Below are 17,976 nucleotides of genomic sequence, written 5' to 3' on the forward strand. Positions count from 1 at the left end.
TCAAAATCCTCAAATCCCCTACCGAACAAAATTGTGGGAGCACCAACAACAGAAGGACTGCAGCGATTCGAGAAGAAAGCCCATCACTACTTTCTCAGGGCAACTAGGGACGGGCAATAAAATGTGGCTTTGAAAGCATCATCCACATCCTGAGAACAAATATATTTAAAGGAAGATTAAAGAAAAAGGTCACTCCAAAGCCTTTTTAATCTCTAACTTCTCAGCATGAGCCCTGTACTTTTAACAATGTTGCCTCAGATATGCTGTTATACACATTGTCTACAGCTTCCTCCAAAATAAAGCAGCATTACACATGCACATGTCTGTATGTTCTATGTCATGTGTCAAGTTCATACTACAACATGTCACATATGTGCTGTTCCATATGTCAAGTACATATTTGTGCAGGTAGTGATGATTCAAGTTTCAGAGGAACCACAGTTTAACCACATTCTGTGTAACTAGTTTAACCAATCAAAAAATCAGATTAAGGGTATGGTAGCCTAATAGTTATGGTACCGGACTAGCAACCCAGAGGTCAGGAGTTCATAATCCCACCATGAGTTCAACACATCTGGTAATTTGTGGGCTAGCACCAGGACAATTACCATGGATTATTGTAAAAACCCAACTGGTTCACTAATGTCCTTCAGGGAAGGGAGCTTGCTATCCCTACTTGTGTGCCAGTTCTGCCCACATCCCACAAACAAATACTAAAAGAAATAAGCATCTGCCTCCTGCCACATCCACTTGCCTGAAGGAGTTGCACTATTAGGTTGGTGTAATAAAGGCTCCCACACATCATGATGTGCACCGATATATGGGCTATGTATTACTTACAGATAACACGCTGGGGCAAACATATGCTTTGCCAATGCCAGACCATCATATGGGCTGGGTTTTGGTGGAGGCAAATGAGCTGCTCTGAGATAGAGCAACAGCCTTGCAAACGTCCTTGCCATACTTACATGGCCACAAGATACTAATATAACAATAACATAAGAGAGAAAACTTAAACTGAATCTCTTGTATTTATTTCAACATAAAGAACTTCAACATAAACCAAAATTAATATTCAATTACCAAAATAATCAGTTGATGCAAGAATTTAAATCAGATTGAGAGAGCATGCCATACGGATCTTTAAACTGCTGAGAAACAGTGGATAATATAGATATAAGGAGGACAGTCAGCACAAGCTGGAGGATACAATATTTTCCAATTGTGCACTCTCTCATGGAGTCTCACGCAAAATGTGCTGCATGCCCCCGATTTGCCAATATGGGCTCCCCGCAGGTAAGGCACCAGGAATGAACAATCAGAAAAATTTATCCTAATTACAAAATCAGGAAGCCTCAAGGAGGAAAGAGATTAGAAGAAACTGTTTTTCCCTAAACAGAAATGGATTGTGGAATAGACAACAACAACAACTTGGGCCCAATGTTAGCAGGGCTGCGGGTTCTCGGCGGGGGGGGGCTATCGGGCGCGTGGGTAACGCGCCCGGTGAAATTAGTCGGCTTCCCGCGCGATCGTAGCAGACAAACCACTAATTGGATCCACTTACCTGCTCCTCCGGGTTCCCCACTGCTGATCTGCGCATCGGGCGGGCTGCGCATGCGCAGTATGATCTGTCAGCTGGAGGCGCTCTATTTAAAGGGGCAGTCCTCCACTGACAGATGCTGCAACAAATAGCAAAAATTACAGCATGGAGCAGCCCAGGGGGAAGGCTGCTCCCAGTTTAATGATGCCTCACTCCAGGTATCAATACATGGGGTGAGGAGGAGGGGGAGGACAGAGATCTTCCCCCCGGCGTGCGGGAGGAAGCGGCCTGCCTCTGCCACCAGGAAGGCCTGGCTCGAGGTGGCAGAGGAGGTCACCAGCGCAACCAACATATCGCCCACCTGCACACAGTGCAGGAGGCGCTCCAATGACCTCAGTAGGTCAGCCAAAGTGAGTACACGTAGTCTTTCCCCTACACTCCATCTGCCACATCACTGCCCCCACCCCACATCTCCTTCAGCACTGCCAACACAACTCTGTCACATCACCCATCATACCCACTCAAACCTCATCCTCATCTGACCTGCACCTACTCACCTCGCCAGTACTCATCCCGCCACTACCACTCAACCCAATCCTCATACAATCTCATGGCTCTATCTCATACTCACCCTCTCGTGCATCTCTTTCACGGCGAGCCTCACTCAACCTGCCACCACCTGTGCTGCAGCCACAGGGCATGCATCACATATGTGCAGTAGGCAGCGTAAGGCAAACGTGTCGTGAGCATGAAGGGGATGCACAAGGGTGTTTGAGGGTTTGTCATGGGTGTTACTTATTTTAAATTTCTGAACAACTCACATTACACGTTATATTGGCACCACTACTGCCATGTCTTCGCGAATCCTGTCTGGTTTGCGCAATAATGCCCGCTCCTGAGGATCACTATGAGGACCCACAACTGATGCCACCCATTGTGTCACTGCAGAGTGGGTGTAGGTGTATTTGCAGGGCTCTTTTGCGCAGACGACTGAGAGACATCGGTGATGTCTCCGGTTGCACCCTGGAAGGATGCAGAGGAGAAGTTGTTGAGGGCAGTGGTGGCTTTGACAGCGACAGGTAAGAAGATGGTGCTCGGGCCAGCCAGGAGCAGCTCAGCATGAAAGAGGCTGCAGATGTCCACGACTACATGTCGAGTGACTCTGAGCCTCCGTGTGCACTGCTGCTCAGAGAGGTCCAGGAGGCTGAGCCTCGGTCTGTGGACCCTGTGGCGAGGGTAGTGCCCTCTGCGACGCATCTCTCTCTGCGGTAGCCCTCCCTCCTGCTGTGCAGGTGGATGTGTCACAGCACTCTGTCGTGGAGCTCCACGTGTCAGAAGCGGACAGCGTGAATGGCGAGGCTGGTGAGGCTGGTGATGCTGTTCGCCCTCTGAGGAGGTCATGACTGCAGCTACGGCGGCCCCCATCCGCAAGATGTACATCTGAGGGGGTCCGCAAGGTAGGTACATGTCTCCGGGGTAAGTGTGCAGGTTGGTGACTTTGACTGTCAGGAGGAGGGTGGTGGAGGCCAAACTTTATCTCAAGTGACAGAGTGGCCTCCTGCAATGCGTGAGGGTCTTCCCCCCTGCCACCTGTCAAATGGACCTTTGCAGCTGCCACAGGCTGACAGCTGCAACACGTCCATTTGACCTGGGAATGTTTCCCCCAGTGTGGGAAACAGTCCCACTTTGTTCTAAAATCCCACATAATCCCTTAATCAGGTCAGTTAATGACCTGAAATACCTAAATAAATACTGTCAAGTGGCATCCCGCTGGCTTTAATTGCCTGCGGGACTCCCACCAGCGGAGGCTGTGCGCGCACGCCGGCGCGTCAGCGGGGAACCCGGAAGTGGGCGGGATCGAGACGGGATCCGGTCCCGCTCCGGGATTCCCCGATTTTCGGGGGCCCCCCCACCGAGAACGCACCCGATAGCGGGTGGTAAAATCACCCCCCTTGTGTCTACGTTTACAACAATTCATTTAAAAAGAGACGCATCTGGTCATGAATGGGATTGTAAAGTAAAAAAAGTTATGATCAAATACCTTTGGAACACAGTACTTGAAATGTTATTTGTGTAAGCAGTACAGACATATTGGGCCAAATGGCCTCCTCCTGTGCTGTGTCATTCTATGATTCTATGAAGTAATAAAAGCATGATGAAACCCTCGGTATTTGCTCAGGGAATTTTGCCAAATTGTAAACACTTCACTCCCTGGTCCTAACCTTTGTACCAGTGAAACTTTTAAAAGTAAAAATAGGTTTGAAGGCATCAGTGACACTGTAAACTTTCAGCCAGGGTCTGTTCCCGAAAGAGCCAGATGCATTTTACCCTCAAGGCAGCACTACAGAATTGTCACACTGCTCACTGCCTTATTACTTTTACAGGATTAGATATGATCAGTAACTCAATGATGATCACCAATTGCAACTCTGTGCTCTTCTTTGGACGTAAACATGATGGGGCAGAAATCGCTCCCGAAATAATGGGGGAGCTCAACAGTGCTCTCCGTTGTTAGTGGTGAATTGAAGGAGCAAGTTCCGGCTTTCTCACATGTGCAGTGAAATGCGAAAATCTGGAACTTGCTCCGAGTGGTTCATCAATGATATGACAGCTTCAAACTAAAGGGACATCACACGCTGCAATCAGAGAAATCGTTGAATAAGTGCAAACTTGCTTATCTGCCCAGCTGGAAAGTAATTAATTGCACCACCAAACTCTTAAAAATATCAGGCCTGAACTAAGTTTTAACAATGAGGTAAGTCTTAATGACTGCCAAACAACTAAAATTTAACTTTTTAAAAATGTGGAGTCTCCTTGTTTTAGTAATTTTAATCATTAAAATGTTTTTAAATTAAAAAATTAATTTTTATTTTACTTTTCCCTTCTGTCTCTTTTAATTAATTCAATTATTTCTTTAACTTTTTATTAAAAACAATATTTTTTAAATTTACAATCACATCCAGGATACTACCTTTAAATGAATGAAGTCTGCTTGCCTGTTTGAGCAATGCAGCCTGAATCTGCGGGCGGGACTTCTTTTCCTGACAGATTTTGTGGGCGTGTCTTCTCCTCTCAGACGTTTCCAGCCATGGCAACTCACGCTGCTCAGAGGCTGGGTTGATAGCGCACAATTTTTTTAAAGTTCAAATTCAAGCAATTCGATGCCACAAAGCCGCAGCAAGTAATTTTGTTAATTTAATTCGCAGGAGCGGCGGTGACCGTTGACACTCTGCTCCGAGCGATTTCTGGCCCATTAAAGTGTCTTGGCAGTAAATCACCTGTAATTTTTTTTCCCCATATATAATTCCCTTTTGAAAGTTACTATTGAATCTGCTTCCACCACCCTTTCAGACAACGCATTTCAGATCATTTCAACTCGTGCATAAAAATATGTTTCCTCATGTCGCATCTGGCTCTTTTGCCGATCACCTTAAATCCCTGTCCTCTGGTTACTGACCCTTCTGCCACTGGAAACAAATTCTCCTTATTTATTCTATCAACACCATTGATTTTTGAACACCTCTATTAAATCTCCCTTACCCTTCCCTGTTCTAAGGAGAACAACCCCAGCTTCCCTAGTCTCTCCACATAACTGAAGTCACTCATCCCTGGTATCATTCCCGTAAATCTCTTCTTCACCTCTCTAACATAGGAACATAGGAACAGGAGTAGGCCATTTAGCCCCTCGAGCCTGTTCTGCCATTCAATGAGATCATGGCTGATCTGTGACCTAATTCCATATACCCACCTTTGCTCCATATCTCTTAATACCTTTGGTTAACAAAAATCTATCAATCTCAGATTTAAAATTAACAATTGAACTAGCATCAACTGCCATTTGCGGAAGAGAATTCCAAACTTCTACCACCCTCTGCGTGTAGAAGTTTTTCCTAACTTCACTCCTGAAAGGCCTAGCTCTAATTTTTAGGCTATGTCCCCTAGTCCTAGATGCCCCAACTAGCAGAAATAGTTTCTCTCTATCTACCCTATCAATTCTCCATAATATCTTGAAAACTTCGATCAAATCACCCCTTAATCTTCTAAATTCCAGGGAACCCTAGTTTGTGTAATCTCTCCTCGTAATTTAACTGTTGGATCCATGTATCATTCTGTTAAATCTACGCTGCACTCCCTCCAAGGCCAATATTTCCTTTCGAAGGTGCGGTGCCCAGAACTGAGCACAGTACTCCAGGTGTGGTCTAACCAGGGCTTTGTATAGTTGTAGCATAACTTCTACCTCCTTGTATTCTAGTCCTCTAGATATAAAGGCCAGCATTCCATTAGTCTTTTTGATTATTTTCTGTACCCGTCTGTGACATTTTAATGATCTATGTACATGGACCCCTAAGTCTCATTGGAACTCCACTGTTTCAAGCTTTTCTCCATTTAGAAAGTACTCTGATCTATACTTTTTAGGTCCAAAGTGGATAACCTCACACTTGCCTACATTGAAATCCATTTGCCCATTCACTTAATCTATTAATACCTCTGTAATTTCATCCTTCCATCTACATTGCTTACAATGCTGCCTACCTTTGTGTCATTGGCAAACTTGGATATGTGGCCCTCTATCCCGTCATCTAAGTCATTAATAAATACAGTGAATATTTGAGCCCCAGCACAGATCCCTGTGGGACACCACTAGTTACATCCTGCCAATTTGAGTACCTGCCCATTATCCCTACTCTCTGTCTCCCGCGGTTCAGCCAATTTCCTAACCAGGTCAATAATTTGCCCTCAATTCCATGAGCTTCAACTTTAGCTAACAGTCTCTTTTGAGGGACTTTATCAAATGCCTTCTGGAAATCCATATAAACAACATCCATAGACAGTCCCCTTGACATCCTTCTGAAAGTGTGGTGTCCAGAATTGAACATAATACTCCAACTGAGGCCTAACCAATGTTTTATAAAGGTTCAGCATAACTTCCTTGCTTTCGTACTCTATGCCTCTATTAATAAAGCCCATATACTTTTTTAATATCCCCACCATCACAGAAGCCAGTCTTCAGCCAATTCAATTCACTCCACGTGATATCAAAAAACAGCTGAGTGCACTGGATACAACAAAGGCTATGGGCCCCGACAACATCCAGGCTGTAGTGCTGAAGATCTGTGCTCCAGAACTAGCCGTGCCTCTAGCAAAACTGTTCCAGTACAGCTACAACACTGGCATCTACCCGACAGTGTAGAAAATTGCCCAGGTATGTCCTGTCCACAAAAAGGAGGACAAATCCAATCTGGCCAATTACCACCCCATCAGTCTACTCTCAATCATCAGCAAAGTGATGGAAGGTGTCGTCATCAGTGCTATCAAGTGGCACTTACTCACCAATAACCTGCTCACCAATGCTCAGTTTGGGTTCCGCCAGGACCACTCAGCTCCAGACCTCATTACAGCCTTGGTCCAAACATGGATAAAAGAGCTGAATTCCAGAGGTGAGGTCAGAGTGACTGCCCTTGTCATCAAGGCAGCATTTGACCAAGTGTGGCACCAAGGAGCCCTAGTAAAATTGAAGTCAATGGGAATCAGGGGGAAAACTCTCCAGTGCCTGGAGTCATATCTGGCACAAAGGAAGATGGTAGTGGTTGTTGAAGGCCAATCATCTCAGCTCCAGGACATTGCTGCAGAAGTTCCTCAGGGCAGTGTCCTAGACCCAATCATCTTCAGCTGCTTCATCAATGACCTTCCCTCCATCATAAGTTCAGAAATGGGGATGTTCGCTGATGATTGCACAGTGTTCAGTTCCATTTGCAACCCCTCAGATAATGAAGCAGTCCGTGCCTGCATGCAGCAAGACCTAGACAACATCCAAGCTTGGGCTCATAAGCGGCAAGTAGCATTCACACCAGACAAGTGCCAGGCAATGACCATCTCCAATAAGAGAGAGTCTGACCACCTCCACTTGACATTCAACGGCATTACTATAACCGAATCCCCCACCATCAACATCCTGGGGGTCACCATTGACCAGAAACTTAACTAGGCCAGCCACATAAATACTGTGGCTACAAGAGCAGGCCAAAGGCTGGGTATTCTGTGGCGAGTGACTCACCTCCTGACTCCCCTCCTGACTCCCCAAAGCCTTTCCACCATCTACAAGGCACAAGTCAGGAGTGTGATGGAATAGTCTCCACTTGCCTGGATGAGTGCAAGTCCAACAACACTCAAGAAGCTCGACACCATCCAGGACAAAGCAGCCCGCTTGATTGGTACCCCATCCGCCACCCTAAACATTCACTCCCTTCACCACTGGGGCACCGTGTGTACCATCCACAGGATGCACTGCAGCAACTCGCCAAGGCTTCTTTGACAGCACCTCCCAAACCCGCGACCTCTACCACCGAGATGGACAAGGGCAGCAGGCACATGGAAACAACACCACCTGCACATTCCTCTCTAAATCACACTATCCCGACTTGGAAATATATCGCCATTCCTTCATCATCGCTGGGTCAAAATTCTGGAACTCCCTATCTAACAGCACTGTGGAAGAACATTCACCACACGGACTGCAGCGGTTCAAGGCGGCGGCTCACCACCACCTTCTCAAGGGCAATTAGGGTTGGGCAATAAATGCTGGCCTTGCCAGCGACGCCCACATCCCATGAACAAATAAAAAAAAATACTTTTTTAATAGCTTTCTCACTTGTCCTGCCACCTTCAAAGATTTGTGTATGTGCACCCCCAGATCTCTCTGTTCCTGCACCCCCTTTAAAATTGTACCATTTAGTTTATATTGCCTCTCCTCATTCTTCCTACTAAAATGTATCACTTCAAACATCTCTTCATTAAATTTCATCTGTCATGTGTCTGCTCATTTCACCAGTCTGTCTATGCCCTCCTGAAGTCTGTTATTATCCTCCACATTGTTTACTACATTTCTGAGTTTTGTGCCATCTTGAAATTATATCCTCTATACCCAAGTCCAGGTCATTAATATATATCAAAAAGAGCAGTGGTCCTAATACTGACTCCTGGGGAACACCACTGTATATTTCCCTCCAGTCTTAAAAACAACTGTTCATCACTACTCTCTACTTTCTATCCCTTAGCCAATTTTGTATCCACGCTGCCACTGTCCCTTTAATTCCATGGGCTTTAATTTTGCTAACAAATCTATTATGTGGTACTTTATAAAATGTCTTTTGAAAGTCCATATACACAACATCAACTGCACTACCCTCATTAACCCTCTCCGCTATTTCGTCAAAGAACTCAATCAAGTTAGTCAAACACAATTTTCCTTTAACAAATCCGTGCTGACTTTCATTTATTAGCCCATACTTTTCCAAATGCCAATTCATTTTGTTCCGTATTATTGTCTCTAAAAGTTTCCCCACCACCGATGTTAGGCTGACTGGCCTGTAATTGCCAGGTTTATCCCTCTCCCCTTTATTGAACAGAGGTCTAACATTTGCAATCCTCCATTCCTCTGGCACCAACCCCATGTCTAAGGAGGATTGTAGGATTGTGGCCAGAGCCTCTGCAATTTCCAATGTTTCTTCTCTCAGTAACCTAGGATGCATCCCATCTGGACTGGGAGACTTTTCTACTTTGAGTATTGCCAATCGTTTAAATACCTCCTCTTTATCTATTTTTATCCTATCCAATATCGCTACTACCTCCTCCTTTATTACTACAATGGCAGCATCCTCTTCTCTAGTGAAGACAGATGCTAAGTATTCATTTAGTACCTCAGCCATGCCCTATGCCTCCAAAAGAAAATCTTTTTTGTCCCTAATCGGTCCCACCTTTCCATCGACTACCCTTTTACTATATATATGTTTATAAAAGACTTTTGGTTTCCCTTTCATGTTAGCCACTAATTGATTCTCATGCTCTCTCTTTGCCCTTTTTATTTCCTTTTTTAGATCTCTTCTGTACTTTCTATATTCAGCCTGGTTCTCTAATGTATTATGAACCTTACAGATGTTTTAAGGCTCCTTTTTCTGTTTCCTTTTAATCTCTATATCTTTAGTCATCCAGGGAGCTCGATTAAATTTCATCTGCCATGTGTCTACCCATTTCACCAGTCTGTCTGTATCCTCCTGAAGTTTGTTACTATCCTCCACATTGTTTACTACATTTCCCAGTTTTGTGTCATCTGCAAACTTTGAAATTATACCCTATATATATTACAGGTTTCACTAAACTCAGGATGTGGTACATGGAGCAGCTTGAATTGCAACTAGCAGTCTTGCAGAGAGATATTTCAGCGAGCATAAATGTGTTCCAGGAAATAAGATAAACTTCGTTTTCATATAAATACTTTCAGTTCCTCGTGCTGGTAAGCCAAATATATCCTAAATAGTTTCTATAGTTTTTATATACGAGGGTAGATTTTCAATTTGCTGCTTGGCAGTAACATTGGCATTATGGATTCGCTGACCATTACTGATTTCATTGGAAACAAAAATCAAGTGGTTCAGGCGGATGATTTGCAACTCCAGTTTTACACCCGAGTGGCAAGCTAAAAATCTACCTCACAGTGTTTTAAGGACCATCTGTAGCTAGTCACTGTTTATCACATCAGTCCAATAAACATACACTTTCTTTCACATTTTTACAGTCAATGGAAAGAAAGAAGCACAATTTATCACAAGATATAACTGAATCTTGGGATACTTCACAGTTAGAACTGATATAAAGAGAAACAGTCATCTCTACAAATCCCACACGGGGAAAAGGAAAGGAGTCCACTGGGAGCAATATAGGAAAATGCAGAAATTAGTTAAAAGCGTGAGCAGAGAGTGGCAAAGAGAGACCTGGGGGTGGGGACGGAATTTTAACCCCCAAGAACAGGTGGGTGGAATTTGGGTGGGAGGTAAAAATGCTAGTTTTTGCAATTGCGACTGCAACCCGCTCCAACACCCCCCTCTTTCGGGATTAACGTCGGCGTGTTTGGATGGCGTGTGCAGCCGAATTGCAGATGTTGCGTTCCCAATTGGTGCCGGCGGGCAAGTCGTTAACGAGGCAATTACCCTTGTTGAAATAGTTATGGTAGGTTTTTTATTATTTATTGTTACTCATCTTTAAACTTAACCCCTCCAGGACAGCTTTCCCTGGGCTTGTGAATCTCTCCAGGTAAAAGGAGGCGAAAAGGACCGGATCATGAGGTAGGTGCCTTTATTGCACTGTTTGTGGGCCAGGAGCAGCAGGAGTGCTTCCTCCAGGCCTAACAAGCTTATTTGCCGCGATCAGACCCCCACGATCGGCTGTTCCCCTCCAATGGCCGAGATCCCCCCCCCAATGTCCGAGACTCTCTCAAGGGCTGAGATGCCCCGCGATGGCCAAGACCTCCCCCATAGGCCGAGACCCCCCCTACAATGGCTGAAACCTCCCCCAAAGGACGAGACCCCCCCAACCCGATGGCCGAGCCACCCAGTGATGTCTCCGACCCACCTGGTGATTTCTCCAACCCCCGGATGACTGCGGCCTCCCCGATGACCGACCCCTCCCTCCTCTCCCCCTCCCCCCCCCCCCCCCCACCATGATGTCAGAGTCACCTGGTATCCACTCCCGGGCAGTTTTCCCTCCCAACAGGGAGGCAGCCTGTTAATGTGGCTGGCTGTCACGCGGGAAACCCCGGAAGTAAAATTGTAATCATTCGATTAGGTCGTGATTGCACATTGCGACCCGCCAACTTTCATGCCCAAAAATCTCCTGCCCCACCCCCCCACTGCTCTCAACCTGGTAAAAGTCATGCCCCTGGAAACAAGCACTGCAGCAGAGGCAAAACATAATGGTAAAAATATATATTTCAGTATCATAACATAGGAACAGGAGTAGGCCATTCAAGTCCTCAAGCCTGTTCCGTCATTCAATTAGATCATAGCTGATCTGTACCTCAACCCCCTTTGCCTACCTTTGCTCCATTTTCCCTGATACCCTTACCTAACAAAAATCTATCGATCTCAGTCTGGAAAGCTTCAATTGACTCGGCACCCACAGAGATTTGGGGGAGAGAGTTCCAGATTTCTACTATCCTTTGTGTGAAGAAGTGCTTCCTGATTTCCCTCCTGAATGGCTTGACTCTAATGTTAAGACTATGAGAACATAAGAAATAGGAGCAGGACCCGGCCACTCAGCCCCTGGGCCCGCTCCGCCACCCACAGGGCCTTGACCGATCCGAACTCAGCTTCATGTCCAATTTCCTGCCCGCTCCCCGTAATCCCTAATTCCCTTTACTTCTAGGAAACTGTCTATTTCTGTTTTAAATTTATTTAATGATGTAGCTTCCACAGCTTCCTGGGGCAGCAAATTCCACAGACCTACTACCCTCTGAGTGAAGAAGTTTCTCCTCATCTCAGTTTTGAAAGAGCAGCCCCTTATTCTAAGATTATGCCCCCTAGTTCTAGTTTCACCCATCCTTGGGAACATCCTTACCGCATCCACCCGATCAAGCCCCTTCACAATCTTATATGTTTCAATAAGATCGCCTCTCATTCTTCTGAACTCCAATGAGTAGAGTCCCAATCTACTCAACCTCTCCTCATATGTCCATCCCCTCATCCCCAGGATTAGCCGAGTGAACCTTCTTTGTACTGCCTCGAGAGCAAGTACGTCTTTTCTTAAGTATGGACACCAAAACTGTATGCAGTATTCCAGGTGCGGTCTCACCAATACCTTTATATAACTGCAGCAATACCTCCCTGTTTTTATATTCTATCCCCCTAGCAATAAAAGCCAACATTCCGTTGGCCTTCTTGATCACCTGCTGCACCTGCATACTAACTTTTTGATTTTCTTGCACTAGGACCCCCAGATCCCTTTGTACTGCAGTGGTTTCCAGTTTCTCGCCATTAAGATAATAACTTGCTCTCTGATTTTTCCTGCCAAAGTGCATAACCTCACATTTTCCAATATTGTATTGCATCTGCCAAATCTCCGCCCACTCACCCAGCCTGTCTATATCGCCTTGTAGGTTTTTTATGTCCTCCTCACTCTCTACTTTCCCTCCCATCTTTATATCATCTGCAAACTTAGATATGTTACACTCAATCCCCTCCTCCAAATCGTTAATATAGATTGTAAAGAGTTGGGGACCCAGCACCGACCCCTGCGGAACGCCACTGGCTACTGGTTGCCAGTCCGAGAATGAACCATTTATCCCAACTCTCTGCTTCCTGTTAGATAACCAATCCTCCACCCATGCCAGAATATTACCCCCAATCCAGTGATTCTTTATCTTGAGCAATAATCTTTTATGTGGCACCTTGTCAAATGCCTTCTGGAAGTCTAAATACACTACGTCCACTGATTCCCCTTCATCCACCCTGTACGTTATGTCCTCGAAGAACTCAAGCAAATTTGTCAGACATGACTTCCCCTTCATAAAGCCATGCTGACTTTGTCCTATTAAATTATGTTTATCTAAATGTTCCGTTACTGTCTCCTTAATAATAGACTCCAAAATTTTACCCACCATAGATGTTAGGCTAACTGGTCTATAATTTCCAGCCTTCTGCCTACTACCCTTTTTAAATAAGGGTGTTACATTAGCAGTTTTCCAATCTGCCGGGACCTTTGCCGAGTCCAGAGAATTTTGGAAAATTATGACCAAAGCATCCACAATCCTCACTGCCACTTCCCTCAAGACCCTAGGATGTAAGCCATCAGGTCCAGGGGATTTATCCGCCTTGAGTCCCATTAATTTACTGAGTACCAATTCCTTAGTGATTTTAATCGTATTTAGCTCCTCCCCCCCTCAAGCCCCCTGTTTGTCCAGTGTTGGGATATTCTTAGTGTCCTCTACCGTAAAGACTGAAACAAAATATTTGTTCAGCATTTTTGCCATCTCCGTGTTTCCCACCATTAATTTCCTGGTCTCATCCTCTAAGGGACCTACGTTTGCCTTAGCCACCCTTTTTCTTTTTATATAACTGTAGAAACTCTTGCTATCTGTTTTTATATTTTTTGCTAATTTATTTTCATAATCTATCTTCCCTTTCTTAATCAATCCTTTAGTTACTTTTTGCTGTCTTTTGAAGACTTCCCAATCTTCTATCCTCCCACTAAGTTTGGCTACCTTATATGTCCTTATTTTTAGTCGGATACTATCCTTAATTTCTTTACTTAGCCACGGATGGCTGTCATTTCTTTTACACCCTTTTTTCCTCAGTGGAATATATATTTTTTGAAAGTTGTAAAATAACTCCTTAAATGAACACCCCTGCTCATGTACCGTCTTACCCTGTAATCTATTTTCCCAGTCCACTTTAATCAATTCCGCTCTCATAACATCATAGTCTCCTTTATTCAAGCTTAGTACGCTTGTTTGAGAACCAACCTTCTCACCCTCTAATTGGATATGGAAATTAACCATGTTATGGTCACTCATTCCAAGGGGATCCTTAACTAGGACATTATTAATTAATCCTGGCTCATTACACAGGACCAGGTCCAAGGTTGCTTGCCTCCTTGTCGGATCAGTTACATACTGCTCACGAAATCCATCCCTAATACACTCAATAAACTCTTCCTCAAGGCTGCCCTGCCCAATTTGATTTGTCCAGTTAATATGATAGTTAAAATCCCCCATAATTATAGCTGTTCCCTTCTTACATGCCCCGACTATTTCCTGATTAATACTTCTTCCAGCAGAGTTGCAACTATTAGGAGGCCTATATACTACGCCCACTAGTGTTTTTTTCCCTTTATTATTCCTTATCTCTACCCAAACTGTTTCATTATCCTGATCTTTTGTCCCAATATCATTTCTCTGTATTACAGTGATTCCTTCCTTTATTAACGTAGCCACCCCACCTCCCCTTCCTTCCTCACTGTCCTTCCTGATTGTTAAATACCCTGGCATATTTAGTTCCCAGTCGTTGTCACCCTGCAGCCTTGTTTCTGTAATGGCCACAAAATCATACCCATACGTAGCTATTTGTGCCATTAACTCGTCCATTTTGTTATGCATGCTACGTGCATTCAGATAAAGAACTTTCAAATATGTTTTGTGACACTTAGTTCCTGCTTTTTCCTTTTTTAACACTTTACCTTTTACTCCATACCTTCTGTCCCTTCCTGACACCCTTTCCTCTGTCTCCCTGCTCATGTTCCCAACCCCCTGCCACTTTAGTTTAAACCCTCCCCAACAGCACTAGCAAACACTCCCCCTAGGACAGCGGTCCCGGCCCTGCCCAGGTGCAGACCGTCCGGTTTGTACTGGTCCCACCTCCCCCAGAACCGGTTCCAATGCCCCAGGAATTTGAATCCCTCCTCCTTGCACCACTCCTCTAGCCACGTATACATTTGAAATATCCTCCTATTTCTACTCTGACTAGTACATAGCACTGGTAGCAATCCTGAGATTACTACCTTTGAGGTCCTATTTTTTAATTTACCTCCTAACTCCCTTTATTCTGCTTTTAGGACCTCATCCCCTTTTTTACCTGTATCGTTGGTGCCTATGTGCACCACGACAGCTGGCTGTTCGCCCTCCCCCTCCAAAATGTTCTGTAGCCGCTCCGAGACGTCCTTGACCCTTGCATCAGGGAGGCAACACACCATCCTGGAGTCTCGGTTGCGGCCGCAGAAACGCCTATCTATTCCCCTTACAATTGAGTCCCAAAATGCCCTCTTGTTCTGGATTCCACTACCAGAGGAAATACTCACTAATCTGCCTATGTCCCTTTGTAACTCCCTGCTCCCATTCCTGCGCTACAATAATAGGGCAGTCAGAGAATAGTGAAAACTATAAAAGATGCAAATGGCACCAAAACAGGATGAGCACAAATATCCTGAATGATTACTCACTCAAAGTATGCAGACTTGCGCTGCTTTCAAGTGCAAATTCCCAGTGGGAGCCTGGGATCAATGAATTTACTCTTCGATGTACATGAATGGTTCAAGTAAAACATGCCAGCGGTGGTAATGCTTGGTTTTAGTGGATGGCTGAGAACACTCAATATAACATCAAAAGGTAAATTCATTGATCGTGTGCTCCCAGCGGAGAGGGAGCCCGAGTTCGAGATGGGGCCGATTCACTGGGTGCGAGATCGGGTCATTTGCCCTCAAAAAACCAAGACAGTTAATAATAATGACACTCCCCAGATATCAGAAATTGCCTTATCGTTTGTTCTCAGAGCAGTAGCGCCAGTATAAGTACACCATTAAATTACACACAAAAGACTTCGACATAATCATAAGTTTATAAGTGGTCAATAGTTCATCAGTGCAAAACAGTATATGTTTTATACTCCAGTACAAACCTCATGCCTGTCTAAATTTCTTACCTTGTTCATCTTTAAAATACACCAGGAATTTCCTCCGGTCCTGGTGCGCTTTAATCTCACACTCTCCTCCACCAGATTTCCTTTTGCTTTGAAAATAAATGGCTAGTTTACTTTTGACAGAGTCCAGGTCGACAGGCAGCCCTTCGACTAACACGGGGAATCCAGCCATCCCTTGACTTTCCTCATTGAACAAAGTTTCGGCCTCGACTCCTAGCGATCCCCAGAGCAAGGTCAATTGTTTCTTGGCTGTTTCCAACTGTGTTTTTTAAAAATGGGAAACCAATAGTTTTAATGTCCAGATCCTCTACTGAATGATGCTCGGAAATAAACTTCCGTGTGCCCTATCTAGCAAGAATCGAAAGTGAAAGGTTAGAAAAAAAATCTACATTTGGAAACTCCCTGTTAGATTCCAAATATTCGCGTTATTGATCTGTTTCTAAATAACCTATTATTTCTATTCTGGCCAGCAGTTTAAGGACATATATCGATCTCCTCAGTCTCCAGTTCATCCATTCGGGAATGGGTGTATTTTTGCTCCTTGTCTGTTAATGAAGAAAACTATTTATCAAATGGCCGTTCACATCAGCCAATTCCCCACATCCTTACAGACTGTCCTCATAGGAACCAGGTACCTCCAAATATCCTTCTTTTCAGGCATGTACCCATGAGTTCTGGGAACCATGACTCATAGAATCATAGATTGATACTGCACAGAAAGAAAGAGCTTTCCAATTAGTCCCATTCTCCTGCTCTTTCAACAACAACAACTTGCATTTATATAGCGCCTTTAACATAGTAAAACCGCCCAAGGTGCTTCACAGGAGTGATTATCACCCAAAATTTGACACCGTGCCACCTAAGGAGATGTTAGGACAGGTGACCAAAAGTTTGGTCAAAGAGGTAGGTTTTAAGGAGCGTCTTAAAGGAGGAGAGAGAGGTAGAGAGGTGGAGAGGTTTAGGGAGGGAATACCAGAGCTTAGGGCCGAGGCAGCTGAAGGCACGGCCACCAATGGTGGAGCGATTAAAATCAGGGACGCGCAAGAGGCAACAATTGGAGCAGCACAGAGATCTCAGAGGGTTGTAGGGCTGGAGGAGGTTACAGAGATAGGGAGTGGCGAGGCCATGGAGGGATTTGAAAACAAGGATGAGAATTTTAAAATTGAGGCATTCCCGGACCAGGAGCCAATGTGGGTCAGCGAGCACAGGGGTGATGGGTGAACCGGACTAGATGCGAGTTAGGATATGGGCAGCAGAATTTTGGATGAGCTCAAGTTTATGGAGGGTGGAAGATGGGAGGCCAGCCAAGAGAGCATTGGAATAGTCAAGTCTCGAGGTAACAAAAGCATGGATGTACGTTTCAGCAGCAGATGAGCTGAGGCGGGGCAGAGACGGGCAATGTTACAGAGGTGGAAGTAGGCGATCTTGGTGATGGAGCAGATAGTTCTAAAACCCTTCACTCACTCACCTGACGAAGGAGGTAAGCTCCAAAAGCTTGTGATTTTCAAATAAAACTGTTGGACTATAACCTGGTGTTGTAAGATTCCTTACATTTACAAATGAGAGACAGAGGAGGGGTCGAGAGAGGTGGTGGTGAGGTAGAACTGGGTGTCATCAGCGTACATGTGGAATCCCCATAGCCCTGCAAATTTCCCCCCTTCAAATATTTATCCCATTCACTTTTGAAAGTCATTGAATCTGCTTCTACCACCCTTTCAGGCAGTGCATTCCAGATCACAACAACTCGCTGCATAAAATGTTTTTTCTTCATGTCGCCTCTGATTCTTTTGCCAATTACCTTAAACTCCAAAACCATTAGGGAGTCTTCCACTCAGCTTTCGCTGGGCAGAGCTACATCTCCATGGGCTCATCCTGTTCCTTCATGCTGCACGAATCACCCAGTGAAACATCCTCACGAGCATTATCTAACCCCCCCCCCCCGCCACCAGCCCCGGTCCCAGATGGTAGTCTATCAGCTGATGCCTGGGGGAGAGGGAGGAAGTGCCACAGGAGGTAAGTTGGTGAGGGCTGGGGCAGAGGAAGACGGGGCAGGATGAAGCATCTTCGATTGGTGGGCAAGCTGGTCCTCATCGTCCTCTTGCTTATCATCATTTTCATATGCGATGAGATGAAAATTCCCCACTTCCTCCTCCTCCTCCTCATAATCAACATCTTCCACCTCCTATGTCCCTCCAT

General features: G+C 45.0%; 1 protein-coding gene across 2 annotated transcripts in view; it reads right to left on the bottom strand.

Annotated features, from left to right (window-relative positions):
• Positions 1-16,097, bottom strand: part of LOC137323553 (protein mono-ADP-ribosyltransferase PARP14-like) — a 91,656-nt gene extending 75,559 nt beyond the window's left edge. For both annotated transcript variants that reach the window (XM_067987157.1, XM_067987155.1), the window contains exon 1: positions 15,784-16,097. In XM_067987157.1, coding sequence (XP_067843258.1) covers positions 15,784-15,952 — 169 coding nt within the window. In that variant the 5' untranslated portion in view covers positions 15,953-16,097. The remainder of the gene's footprint in view (positions 1-15,783) is intronic.
• Between the last annotated feature and the right edge of the window lie 1,879 nt (positions 16,098-17,976).

Source organism: Heptranchias perlo, chromosome 7 (assembly GCF_035084215.1).
Source record: "Heptranchias perlo isolate sHepPer1 chromosome 7, sHepPer1.hap1, whole genome shotgun sequence".
In the NCBI taxonomy this organism is placed as follows: Eukaryota; Metazoa; Chordata; class Chondrichthyes; order Hexanchiformes; family Hexanchidae; genus Heptranchias; species Heptranchias perlo.